The 14354-nt window shown below is 42.8% G+C and overlaps 1 protein-coding gene across 1 annotated transcript in view; it reads right to left on the bottom strand.

Annotated features, from left to right (window-relative positions):
* Positions 1-809: 809 nt before the first annotated feature.
* The window catches only part of MYO15A (myosin XVA), a 143790-nt gene continuing 130245 nt past the window's right edge, over positions 810-14354 (bottom strand). Inside the window, 4 exon segments of the mRNA XM_043997758.1 lie at positions 810-2350; positions 7835-7975; positions 8748-8881; positions 10681-10814. Coding sequence (XP_043853693.1) covers positions 2249-2350; positions 7835-7975; positions 8748-8881; positions 10681-10814 — 511 coding nt within the window. The 3' untranslated portion in view covers positions 810-2248.

Raw genomic sequence — 14354 nt, 5'->3', positions numbered from 1 at the left:
CTGAGAAGAGCTCAGACTTGTAGCTAGAGAGGAGACAGTGATATTGACAGGGTTTGCTTTCCTCCTAGGCTGGGCAAAGACATTCATTTATTGATAAATATTGGAGGGAAGGCTTCCTGAGAAGGTGGGCTTGAGCCAGCACACAACTGGACATCAGTCTCATCTTTAGCAGGTAGTCAGGCATTTTCAGGATGAAATGAAAACTGTCTAGGAAATTCTTCTTTCTCCTTTTCGTGCTTTAAAAATGCTTGTTGATTGATGGATAGATTGAAGTCTTCCCATGACAACTTGATTCCATTAGTTCTTTCAGCCTATCTCCTCCAGCCTCTTCTCATTCAGACTCAGATTTCCTGTTTCTTTAACCTTTCTCTATTCTACAGCCCAGAAGAGCCTTCAGGGAGGGTGTCATGATCTGGCCCTGAGACTTAAAGGGATGGTCTTAGAAGAGTGTCATGGTTCTTGAAAACAGACCGTAAGGTATATGCCCTAATACAACATGGTGCTTATTTCTTGAGTCTAATTCAGAATCTAACATGAACCTCACACTCCTCTCCCCCCCCCTCTCTTTTTTTTTTTGGTGAGGCAATTGGGGTTAAGTGACTTGCCCAGGGTCACACAGCTAGTAAGTGTCAAGTGTCTGAGGCCAGATTTGAACTCAGGTCCTCCTGAATCCAGGGCTGGTGCTTTATCCACTGTGCCACCTAGCTGCCCCATAAGAATCTTTTTTTTTTTTAATTTTATGTATTTTTTTTAAAGTGAGGCAATTGGGGTTAAGTGACTTGCCCAGGGTCACACAGCTAGTAAGTGTCAAGTGTCTGAGTCCAGATTTGAACTCAGGTCCTCCTGAATCCAGGGCCGGTGCTTTATCCACTGCGCCACCTAGCTGCCCCTCTCTTCCTGTCTCTTTAACTCAAGTGATTTTCCCTGAGTCTTGGGAGGCAACCATGGCCTCTGATCATTTACAGCCTCAGTTTGTTGAAGACTCCCTTGGGAGACCCAGTCTTCCTGAATTGTCTGGGAAGAATTTCAGAAGCACAGAGTTGAACAGAATTCAGAGTAAGAAGGGATCTCAGGGGCCATCTAATCTCACCCATATCTGCAAAGGCATTCCCATTGTAATAAACCCAAAAGTGATCATCCAAACTCTGCTAGAATACCTAGGAGGAGGAACCTACCACCTCTAGATACAACTCATTCTACTTTGGGATAGTTCTACTTGTTAAAAAAGGTTTTCTCTAACATCAAACCTAAATTTTCCCCTTTAAACTTTTCCAGCCATTACTTCTGGTAATGCCTTTTGGGTCAAACAGAACCAACCTAATCTCTCCTTCACATGATAAGCCCTCCAAATACTTGAATAGAGTTATTATGTCTCCCCTCAGTCTTAGCTTCTCTAGGTTCTTTATGATGTGGACTCAAAGGCCTTCGCTAGCATAGTTGTTCTCTGTATACTCTCTTGCTTTATCCACATTTTCCCTAAGCAGTAATTCCCAGAACTGAACACAATTTTTGTTTTCTTTTGTTTTTAGTGAGGCAATTGGGGTTAAGTGACTTGCCCAGGGTCACACAGCTAGTAAGTGTTAAGTATCTGAGGCCGGATTTGAACTCAGGTACTCCTGACTCTAGGGCCGGTGTTCTATCCACTGCGCCAACTGAACACAATTTTACAAGCTGTGGTCTGACCAAAGCAGAGGACAGGGAGATTACCACCTTCTTCTTTTTTTTCCTGGAAGCTATACCTCTCTTAACGTTGTCCCAGATTGCATTACGGTTTTTTGGCTGTCATCATACTACTGACTCATGTTTAGCTTATGGTTCACTCGACTTTTCTTCAGAACAAATGTTGTCTAACGTGCTTCCCCTACACTATTTATGAACTTGATTTTTTGATCCTAATTGTTAGACTTCTCATTTATTCCTACTGGATTTCACCTCCTTGGATTCAGTCCAATGCCTTATAGATCTTTTTGGACCCTGACGCTGTCATCCACCATTTTAACTCTTTCACTTAATTTGGTATCATCTGAAAATCTGATGAGCATCTCATGAAGGCTTCTGTCTGCATCACTGGTAAAAAATGGTAAATAACCCAAGGCCAGACACAGGTCCCTGGGGGTACTCCACTGGAGACCTTCTGCCAAGGCAACATGAAGTCACTCCTTGCCCTGTTCAGGGTCTTCCACAGGTTTTGGGTGGAGTTGGGTGGGCAGTGACAGCAGCCAAGGAAGGAAGCAGATGTTGAAACAAGTCAGAGAAGGGTGATCTCACTAGGAGGCAGGGTGAACCGCTTCTCTCGGGCACACAGGAGGCTCTCCACATGTGCGGCCACAACCCGGCACAGCTCCAGGCCCTGTGGAAACAGAAGGGGGAATGGTTCAAGTGCTGCTCATCTCTCTTCCTGAATCCTCTCACAGTTGCCTTAGAGATGTTTACAGAGGACAGGGTGGTGACGGAACGCTCTCTGTATATATGTATCTGTTTATATGTATATATATATGTAGATAGATCTCTATTATATAGATCTATAATATTATGTAATATAGATACCTATTCTACACATGCATAATAATGTATAATAGAATAAATATATAATATATAATTTATGGAACATAAATGTCCAGGCTTCTGAAGGGAAACCTGCTTGTTTGCATTTGTCTTGGGTTCTATTGACCAAGGAGGTGGGAGGGCAGACTCTTCCCAGGAGCCTAGAGATTTTCCTGGCTGTTTGGGGGTAGTTGGTCATAGAATGAGAGGCAGTTTGGCATAGTGGATAGAGAGTCTGATCCAAAGCCAGGAAGATCCATCTCCAACACTTACTGGTTTCATGTGACCCGACAAGTCACTTAACCTCTTGGTGTTCTTAGGCAGCTCTTTAAGATGCTGAGCTGAATTGGCGGAGGGAATTTCCTCACCCAGGGAATGAAATCATAGGTCCAATCCCTCTCCCTATCACTATCCAAGGATTCAGAGAGTTGTGTGATATGACAGAAGGAGATCTAGATTTTATTGGGCATTGGGTCCAAGTCCTTGCTTTGGTTAGGGACTTGTCCTCACTGGTCCTCAACTTTCTCATCTCTGGGGCAGATGACCTCTAAGGTCCTCGAGTTCTAAATCCTAGGATTCTATGATTTCTATGAAAATCCATGTTGGGATTTCAATGGGAGCCGAGGCTCAGTAATCTGGTCTGAGGCAGCTAACCTCTCTGAGCAAGACTGAGAAGTTCAGCACTCCACGTGCTGAAAGGCAGACATCAGAGCAGAGAGCTCCAGTTCTAAATCCCTTCTGTTTGGAATGGTTTCCTTGTCCTGGGACCTGGACACTCGCCCAAGAGAACCCCAGGTAATTCCACTGGCTCAATCAATGAAAAATCAGGGCACTAAAATCATTGCTCCACAGAACCCCCAGAGTGGAGGAATTGGGGAAATCCATGAAGAAAAAGAATAACAGAGAACATTCCAGAAAAGTCTGCTTGTAGTAAGATCACAGAATCTCAGAGTTGATATTATGCACTATAACTCATATGTGAAAAGAGATCCTCTTTACAATATTCCCTACAAATGATCACCCAAGCCTTCATTTGAAGACTTCCAGTGATGAGGCATTCAAGGCTCGGGAGTATGCAGAGGAGGAAATGAAATAATCATCATGACAATAATATTGAACACTTACATTAGGGTGTACAATAGTTATCATTTGGTCATGTTTTCAGTCATGTCCAATTCTTCATGTCCCCATTTGGGGTTTTCTTGGCAAAGATACTGGAGTGCGTTGCCATTTTCTTCTCCACCTAATCTTACAGATGAAGAACTGAGACAAGCAGGGTTAAGTGACTTGCCTAGGGTCACACAGCTAGTAAGTGTCTGAGGCCAGATTTCAACTCAGGAAAATGGTTCTTTCTGATTGCAGGTCCGGTGCTCTATCCGTTGCAGCACTTAGCTGCCCTAGGGTGGTCAAAGCATTTTATAAATATTACCTAATTTGATCTGTACAATAACCTTGGGAAGTAGGTATTGTTATTACCCCCATTCTATAGATAAGAACACAGGTAAGGTTAGAAGTTAAATGACTGCCTAGGGTCACATAATTGGTAATGATCGGGATATCTGTCATATTTGCATTCAGGTTTTCCTGAATCCAGTACTAGCACTGTTCACTTTACCTCCTAGCTGCCTTGTGACAACATAATGAGACATGATGGCTATCTTCAAGTATTTGAAGGACTGTCATGTGGAAAAGTATTTAGATTTGATCTGTTTGGCCTCAGAGGGCAGATCAAGGCGTGATGAGTGAGGGAATTGTGAGCTAGCTCAGTTCCCTTTCTATTCAATTATGGGTGTAGTCCAATTTCTGCCTTGTGAGAAAACTTTATTGAATTATGAGAAAACCTTTATTGCATTGTTTGAACAATGCTAGCCCTGTGTGTCTCGGAAGCTGGACCTCTTCTACCTGTTGCTTAGAGACACTTAACTAAGGACCTCGGTTATGCTGACTAGAAACCCAGTCAGATCCAAAGATTGATGCAAAGAGTTTTCTCACAATTATACATTTCAAGCAACCTATATATGTCTTATCTGAAAATTGACCCCATAACTGGTCAACCAGTTATTGTTTCCTTGTTCCTTTGATTGAATACAGACACTTGGGGAGGGGAGTGGGACACCTCTTTTTATGATTTTAGGGAATTGTACCTGTTCATTCTCCCCTTACCAACTCAGAAAGGCCCTAACCTTTCCTCCAATTAGAAATCAGATTACTTAATCTTGTATCCTGGTTTATATCCTGTTAATTGTTTTCACTGAATGCATAAAAATCAATCTTCCCCCATATTCAGGGTCCAGTGCCAAGCCGAGGAGGCCCCGTCCCGATTTGTTATGCAATTGGCATTGTTGTTGTTGTTGTTCGGTAATGTCCGAATCTTTGTGACCCCATTTGGACGGTTTTCTTGGCAAAGATACTGAAGTGGTTTGCCATTTCCTTCATCTCATTTTATAGATGAGAAACTGAGGAAAACAGCATTAAGTGACTTGCCCAGGGTCACACAGCTACTAAGTATCTGAGGCCAGATTTGAACTAATGAAGATGAGTCTTCCTGATTCTAAGCCCAGTTCTTTGTCCTCTGTAGTACCTAGCTGCCCCTACATTCTTTTTTTTTTTTTTAAACAGGGCAATGAGGGTTAAGTGACTTGCCCAGGATCACACAGCTAGTGTCAAGTGTCTGAGGCCGGATTTGAACTCAGGTACTCCTGAATCCAAGGCCAGTGTTTTATCCACTGAGCCACCTAGCTGCCCTGCCCCTACATTCTTAGTGTTAGTGTGGGGAAAGAAAGAGCTCGGGTAATGAAAAATTGCATATAATCCCAAATCAATTTACATTCTGCTTTGGAGTGGGCTTTAGTCCTTCTCAGAGAGATACATACCCTTCATTTAAAACAATGAACCCAACATCCAACTCACCAGCATCTGGAGAATTCCCCATTTGTGGCATCAGCAGCCTAGGTTTAACTATCTCTTCCCTGAAAAGTTGCTGTTTCTCTGCCTCCCAATTTACCTATGCCTTGAGGCACAGAAACACTGACTAAGGGGAGATGGGGGTAATTAGTGCTTTGGTTTAAAAGGAATATACTGGTTGATAAGCACAAGGAAGGAAGGAGATGGACAAGGGTGATAAACTTTCTTCTTTTCTAGCAGGTAAGAGTGTCAAAAAGTGGAGATGAGAATCAACAAAAAACAAGAATAAAACAAGAAGCAAGAAAACAACAGTGATTCAAATTGGTGATAGAATGATTAAATGAAGGTGAATATACTTCCTTCTTATACGTCAAAAAAAACAACTTTTTAAGATAGGACAAATGTAGCTAGACATTGATTCTTCTCAAGAAAGATCTGGGGGCAGCTAGGTGGCGCAGTGGATAGAGTACTGGCCCTGGATTCAGGAGGACCTGAGTTCAAATCCAGCCTCAGACACTAAACACTTACTAACTGTATGACCTTGGGCAAGTCACTTAACCCCAACTGCCTCACACAAAAAAAGAAAGAAAGAAAGAAAGAAAGAAAGAAAGAAAGAAAGAAAGAAAGAAAGAAAGAAAGAAAGAAAGAAAGAAAGAAAGAAAGAAAGAGAAAGATCTGGAGGTTTTAATGGTCTGGAAACTCAGTAGTGTGATCTGTCCATTCCCTTCCCTTCCCCCCCACCTCCCCCCAAAAAACAACCCAAAAGCTAATGCAGTTGTAGATTGTATTAAGAGAAATGTAGCGTCCAGGACTAGGGAAGTGAGAGTCCCAATGTATTTTGCCCTGGTCAGATGTTATCTGGAGAGGTGAGCTGAGTTCTGTGTGCTACATGTTAGAAAGAGAACTACAAAGTTGCAGAGCATATATGTGAAGTGGGGTATAGTTGATATTTGAAAGATTGTCATACAGGCCTTTCTTTAGTGCGCTTTCAACATGACTGTGACAATGACAGACACTTTGGTAGAGGAAGGGGACTTCCTTTCCTGCTATGGAATTTCCTTCCTGGGAACTCCCTGGGTCCTTCCCGAAAGGCAGTATGCTTGAGTGACAGAAACTATAATGTAGTGGAAAGAAGGCTGGTTTTAGATCCAGAAGACCTGGGTTCGGATAACAGCTCTATTACTGGTCAGACCACATGTGGGGCATTCTATAGTGGATACCATGGTTTAGCAGCCAGAATGCCAATGGAGGAAGACAGTCAGGGTAGTGAAGGGCCTCCAGACCATATTATGTGAAGACTGATTGAAAGAACTGGAGAAGCCTCAATAAGGGTGTTTAACCTATCAAGGACCCCTCAGACAATCTGGTGAAGCCTAGGGACCTCTTCCCAGGACTACTTTTTTTTTTTTTTTTGCAATGAGGGCTAAGTGACCTCCCCAGGTTACACAGCTAGTAAATGTCAAGTGTCTGAGGCCAGATTTGAACTCAGGTCCTCCTGAATCCAGGGCCAGTGCTTCATCTACTATGCCACCTAGCTGCCCCCAGGACCATGTTTTTTAAAGCATAGAATAAGATACAAAGGATTACAAAGGAAATCGATTCTATTGAAATATAGTCATCGAAATATTTTTTTTCAAAATAATTTTTAAAAAGTTGAAACAGACTCCAGGCTAACAATTGTATCTATTGGGTATTGCCTCCTTTAGGGGTATACAATAGCTGTCTTCAAGACTAGTCTTATTATTCTATTTGACCCTAGAGAACAAAGTTAAGAGCAATGGGTGGAAAGTCCAGAAGCCCCCTCCACCTCCCTGTGAAGAGAAAACTTGCTGGCTATTAAAGTGGCCCCACAGTGAAATGGGCTTCCTCCTCAGGTGGTAGGGTTCTCATTTGAAGGAGGTCCTCAAACAGAGGCTGGGTGAACATTTGTCAGCATTGTTGTGTGTGTGTGTGTGTGTGTGTGTGTGTGTGTGTGTGTGTTTGTGGACCAATAAGGGTTAAGTGACTTGCTCAGGGTTACACAGCTAGTAAGTGTCAAGTGTCTGAGGCCGAATTTGAACTCAGGTCCTCCTGAATCCAGGGCTGGTGCTTTATCCACTGTGCCACCTAGCTGCCCCCTATCAGCATTGTTGCAAGGTATATTCTTGTTCAAGTATTGGTCTGACCAGATGGAAAGTCCCTCCCAGCTCTGAGATTCTGTGTTCCGGAACTGTTGTCTCTGTGACCTTGCTGGAAGGCAAGTCTCTAAACCTCTGATACTCAATGTGCTGACCAACTATCAAATGAGAATCATGCTTTCCTGTCTGCCTTTTAGTGTGGAGCCAAGGACAACTGCCACAATGCAGTGCCCTTGCCCCTCCTCTGGCAGCCTCTCCTAGTCTCTTACCTGCTCAAGCTGCAGCTGCATAATTCGTTGTACAGTCAGGTTTCCCAGCGTGATCTCTACATAGGGATAGCTGGAGCCAGCTGTGGGTCGCTGGGTTCGAGTGGATTGAATTTCTTTCAGAGGAAATTTCACTGTCAGTTCCTACAGTGTCAAAGGAGAGAGGGTTAGGACTAGGGATTGTCACCATCTCCTAGGTCAGCCTAAGGCAACATGGCAGGCAGAGTGGGCCCTTAACAACCCGGTAACCTTGGCAACTTAGAAAGGTGGAATGCTGTTTGGCTGGATGCCACTTTGCCCAGTATCTTTCCCTGCGAAATGCATTTAGTAATATTCATATGAGGAGCCTTTTCGAGCACCTGTAGACATTATAAAAGGAAGGCAGCATGAATCATCACAAAAGCCACTTCATCAGAGACTGGAGTAAATGAGGACATAGCTGGGGATGACATAAAGGGGTTTTGAGATATAGGGAAGGGAAAAAGAGGAAGCTCACAGCAAATGGCTGATACAATTGAGTCCAGGTCCTTAGCTGAGAGTGTGAGGTTTGAGGGGAAAAGAGAAGATTTAGAACAGCCATGGGAATAAGTGGGATAGAGATTAATTAGGGAGGGGTAAAAGGATTTCCAATCACTTCTTAAGACTAAGCCTCAGGCTTCTCCTCTGCCTAAAGTGGGATTACAAGGTGTGTCTGCCATGTTAGACTCCATGACGCGATGGATGTAGAAATGCTTTGGGAATAGATGAGGTACTCTACAGATATGAGAGTATTATTATTATTTCATCATTTCTGATAGAAGCAGTTTAACCTAATCCTAATTCCTCTACCTCAACTACTTAAGGGTCAGTGACCACATAAGCCATTTGGGGGCCACCTCTCTCCCCCATCCCTCCATGGTTCAAGGCCCCAGCTCACGTGGGTCTCCTTGTTGAGGAAATTAAGACCATTCTGGTTGACAGCCAGGATGCAGGGCGTGAGCACGGTGTTGTTGCTACAGCTCTGGATGAAGAAGAAGGAGGAACCAAACATGGGATAGGCACTGAGGAGCCCTGTGGAGATGTGGAAAGAGATGTGAGAGAGCTATGTCCATGATCACCAGCATCCAGGGAAGAGGGGCAAGAGAAGAGTATATTTCGGGGGAGGGGAGGGGACCTAGGACATACTAGCTACAGGCAGAAGGTAGATCTCAACATATTCACCTATATGTGAGAATGTGACTGTGGGTCTTTTCTGACCTATGACTATATCAATGCCTGGAAGACAATAACAGCCTGTTCATTGAAAGGGATCTATCTCTAGCTCATAATACTGCATCTGCTCAGCACCATGAGTCAACTGAGTGACTCACCAAGAGGAGGACATAGAGGGGTATCCCACAAGTCTTAGTGTAGTTTTAAGCTCCATTTGTTTGTTCATTTATTGATTTATCTGTTTATTCATTTGTTTATTTTTTTGGTGGTTTGTTTTTTCTTTTCTTTTTTGCCACAGTTTTTGGTTTTTTTAAATTTTTTAATTTATTTTTTTTTTTGGTGAGGCAATTGGGGTTAAGTGACTTGTCCAGGGTCACACAGCTAGTAAGTGTGTAAAGTGTCTGAGGTCGGATTTGAACTCAGGTCCTCCTGAATCCAGGGCCGGTGCTCTATCCACTGCGCCACCTAGCTGCCCCGTTTTTGTTTTTTTTTTTAATTAATAAAGTATCTTATTTTTTTCCTGTTACATGTAAAGATAGTTCTCAACTTTTGTTTATACGAGCTTTTCAATTTCAGATTTTTCTCCCTCCCTTTCCTCCCTCCCCCCTCCCCTAGACAGCAAGTAATCTGATATAGGTTTTATATATATATATATATATATATATATATATATATATATATATACATATATATATGTATGTATGTATGTATATATATGTGTGTGTATATATATATATATACACACATAATAACATTAATCATATTTCTGCATTAGTCATGTTATAAGAGAAAAATAAGAGCAATGATGAAAAACATCAAAATAGAAAAACAACAGCACCAAAAACAAAAGAAATAGTATGGTTCATTCAGCATTTATACTCCACAGTTCTTTTTTTTTTTTTCCTGGATTTGGAGATCCTCTTCTATCATGAGTTCCCTGGAACTCTTCTGTACCATTGCATTGGTGAGGAGAATAGTCCATCACAGTAGGTCAACACTCAATGTTGATGATACTGTGTACAATATTCTTCTGGTTCTACTCATCTCACTCATCATCAGCCCACACAAGACCCTCCAGGTTTCTCTGAACTCCTCCTGCTCATCATTTCTTACAGCACAATAGTATTCCATTGTATTCATATACCACAACTTGTCCAGCCATTCCCCAATGGATGGGCATCCCCTCAACTTCCAATTCCTTGCCACCACGTAAAGAGCAGCTATAAATATTTTTGTACATGTGGGTCCCTTTCCCCTTTTTGCCACAGTTTTAAGCTTTAATAGTTTTTGGGATCTCCCGGTATACTGTAAGGTGTACATTACAGTACATTGGTGAAGATGAGCTGCACTGTCATCTAATGTTTATCAAAGTGCCCAGTACACAGTAGGCACTTAATAAATGCTTATTGACTGACATTGCCTGATGTACACTCTCTCACCATTTGGGACATAGGTAGATAACTCTACGGTTCAGTCTATGCTGAGCTTAAGGGATCAATCTGTGGTTGGCATTAGAGTCAGGGCTAGGACTAGGGTCCTCAGTGTATGATTGGGGTTCAGTCTAGGGCTAGGATTAGGTCTTAACCTATGACTGCATCCTTGGCTCACTTAGGGGTATTGCGATTCAAACTTGGACTTTCTCTCCCTCTTTTTCTTACCAAGGAACTGGGCCCTGGCCTGGTGGGGGCTCAGGGCCTGGATCTGTTGCATATGCTGGATCACCAAGTTCAGCCAGGCCTGACCCTTTAATGTGCGATAGAACTGGGGTGGCATGTACTCCTGGGCTTCACGGCTAGGGACAGAAACAGAAGCACAGGAATTAAAGGTTGTGGTAAGTAGTACATGGGTTGTGAGAGGTGAGGGTGAGTGGAAGAGTGACCATCACCCTTGGGACTGTGGCAGTTTCCTTTAAGAGTCACGGAAAGTGAACTCAGAACCTCTGTCTCTTTCATCTCAAGATTCACAGGATGAGAGAAAAATAAAACTCCTGTATCTAAGTATAATCAATCATTCCATTCCTCCCTGTCTTGGTCCTCCTGTACCTATTCATCCTCACCATGGTTTCCCAGTATCCATCACCCCTGCTGTGGCTACATTCTCCTCCCTTCCCCAATCTTGACTCTTTAGTAAACCAGTTCAACTTTGCACTTTCCTATACTCTCAAATCCCTTGGTCCCTGGTCTTGTCAACACTCACACTTTGTGAAAACCCAACCCTGAATTATTCTTGCCATTTATTTCTTTTGTTCCTATTCATTTACGGGTTTGTTTTTTTGTTTTTGTTTTTTGCAGGGCTATGGGGGTTAAGTGACTTGCCCAGGGTCACACAGCTAGTGTCAAGTGTCTGAGGCCAAATTTGAACTCAGGTCCTCCTGAATCCAGGGCCAGTGCTTTATCCACTGTGCCACCTAGCTTCCTTCCCCAAGCCTCAAGCTTCTTGACCCCTCTGTATCATTTGTCTATTTTATTGTATTTACTTATTTTGCAGAGCAGTGAGGGTTAAATGACTTGCCCAGGGTCACACAGCTAGTAAGTGTCAAGCGTCTGAGGCCGAATTTGAACTCAGGTCCTCCTGAATCCAGAGCAGGCATTTTATCCACCGTGCCACCTAGCTGCCCCCCTGTATCATTTGACACTACTGACCACCTTCTCCTTCTGGTTCTCTCCTTTCTGGAATCTTGTATCATTATTCTCTCTGGGTTCTGCTTCTATCTGCATGACTTCTGCTTTTCAGTTTCCTTTGCTAAAGCATCATCATTCTCATGCCCACTAGCTGTGAGTTTTCCCCAGGGCTCTTCACCGGGCCTTCATTTCTTTTCTTTTTATACTCTTTTACCTAGTGACCTTATCAGCTCCCATGGATTCAAATATCATCTCTATGTAGATGACTTTCAGATTTATATATCTAGCTCTAGCCTCTCTCCCAAACTCCAGTCTCAAATCACCAATAGTCTACTGAATATTTCAAATTGGCTCTCTCATAGGGGTCTCAAACTCAACATGTCCAAAACAGAACATATTACCTTCCTCCCCTCAAACTACCTCTCTTTTGAATTTCCCTATTACTTTGAAGGGCACCACCATTCTTCTAGTCACCCGGGTCCAAAACTCTGGTGTGGTTCTCAACTTTTTCCTCTCACTCATCAAGCATATCCAATCAGTTGCCAAATAATTGTCATTTCTACCTTCCCATCTCTTACAACCATTCCCTTCTCTCTATTCATAGTGCCAACACCATTTCGGTCCCTCATTACTCCTCATCTGGATTATTATAATAGGCTACTAATTGGTCTCCCTGCCTTAAGACTCTCCATAATCTAATCCACACTCCAGGTAGCTGCCAAAGTAATTTTTTTCCTAAAGTGTAGATCTGATCATGTCACTCTCCTGCTCAATTAACTGTAGTGGCTCACTATTACCTCTAGAATCAATTATAAACTCTTCTGATAAAGCTCTCACAACCTGGGCCCACCCCCTCTTTCCAGCCTTTCACATTACTCTTTTCCAAGAACTTTATTGCCTAGCCATACCAGCCTGCTTGTTCTTCATATGACCCTCCATCCTGTCTCCAAATCTTTCCACTGGCTGTCCTTGGCTCCTTGAATGCTCTCCTCACATCTGCAGCTTGGAATCACTCACTTCCTTTAAGACTCACAAGGTGTTTCCTCATCACCCCCAGATTCTAGTGCCTTTCCCTTCAAGGCTACCTGTTATCAACCTTGTTAGAATATATCCTTCCTGAGGGCGGGGACAATGTTGTCTGTCTTTTTCACCCCAGAATCTTAGCACAGGCTCTTAGTCAATGCTTGCCGATTTGATTATGACATTCAATTTTCTGCATCTTTGAACAAGCTTTCCTAAGGCTTGGATTGCATTACCTTATTTCTCCTACCTTTTCTTTCTTTCTTTTTCTTTTTTTTTTTTTTTGCGGGGCAATGGGGGTTAAGTGACTTGCCCAGGGTCACACAGCTAGTAAGTGTCAAGTATCTGAGGCCGGATTTGAACTCAGGTACTCCTGAATCCAGGGCCGGTGCTTTATCCACTGTGCCACCTAGCCGCCCCTCTCCTACCTTTTCAAATCCCTAATTTTCTTCAGAACTCAGCTCAAATGCCACCTCCTAGATGAGGCCATTCATGATGCCCCCAGATGCTAATGTGTTTCCTCTACCAAATTAATTTGAATTTGTTTTATGTATAGTTTGTATGTACTCATAACTATATATTTCCTTATCCCCCTCTCTCTATCCCTGACATAAGATCCTGGATGGTGGGGATTGGTTCATTTTTATCTTCGTATTTTCAGCACAGTGTCAGGCACATAGTTGATGCTTAATAAATGTTTATTGACTTAGTATATGGGAGAGCTATTGCGAACATCATATTATACTACTATGTCAATTCTATTCACCATTTTTCACCCCATCTAGGGTGGAGATAGGCTCCTTTCCTTATCTGGTCATTGGTAAATAAAAAGCAACAATATCTGCATCCCCTCTTGACCCAGAGATTTGAAAAGAGTTTTGGAGATCTCTATAATCAGTCAATAAGTGATGAATGAATAAATATTTATTAAGCACCTGCTAGGTACCGGGCACTGTGCTAAGCACAGGGAGATACAAAAAGAGGCAAAAGACAATCCCTGCCCACAAGGAGCTAAGGCTTTGGTATAAATAGAAAAATATTAATTCCCAGGAATTTGGGTAGATGCATTACCAGGGAGACATTTTTGCTCTGAAGCCTCTTTTCCCCTCCTTTTCCACTCAGCCCCTTTCTAAAGCTACCTCTAGTTTCTAGCCTTTGTCCACTGCTCTCTGGAAGGCTTCTTCTGGGGGCTCAGAATAGATATTATACACAGAAAGAATTTTAGATCCCATCTAGTCCAATTCTGGCATTTATACAGATGAGGAGACTGAGAACTACAGATATGTGATTTGGCCAACATCACAAAGCAGCAAGGTGGTGGAGTGGATAGAGCCTTGGTCAGGAAGACTTGAGTTCAAATCTTGCCTTAGATCCTTATTGGTTCTGTGACCTGGGCAAGTTGTTAACTGCTCTCAGCCTCAGGTCCCTCATCTGTAAAGTGGAGTTGGGAATAGCACCTATCTCTTAGGGTTGTTAGGAGGATAAAATGAGATAATGTTTATAAAGTGCTCTGCAAACTTTAAGGCACTATACAAATTCTAGCCATTATTATTGTTGTTGTTACTACCTGAACAAGGGCTGGGACCAAATCAAGCAAAATTCCTGAGTTAGAAAAGATATAGAGGGGCGGCTAGGTGGCACAGTGGATAAAGCACCGGCCCTGGATTCAGGAGTACCTGAGTTCAAATCCA

Source organism: Dromiciops gliroides, chromosome 1, assembly GCF_019393635.1.
Source record: "Dromiciops gliroides isolate mDroGli1 chromosome 1, mDroGli1.pri, whole genome shotgun sequence".
Classification (NCBI taxonomy): domain Eukaryota; kingdom Metazoa; phylum Chordata; class Mammalia; order Microbiotheria; family Microbiotheriidae; genus Dromiciops; species Dromiciops gliroides.
Note: the sequence above shows the minus strand (reverse complement) of the source record. Positions and strands in the feature narration are given on the sequence as shown.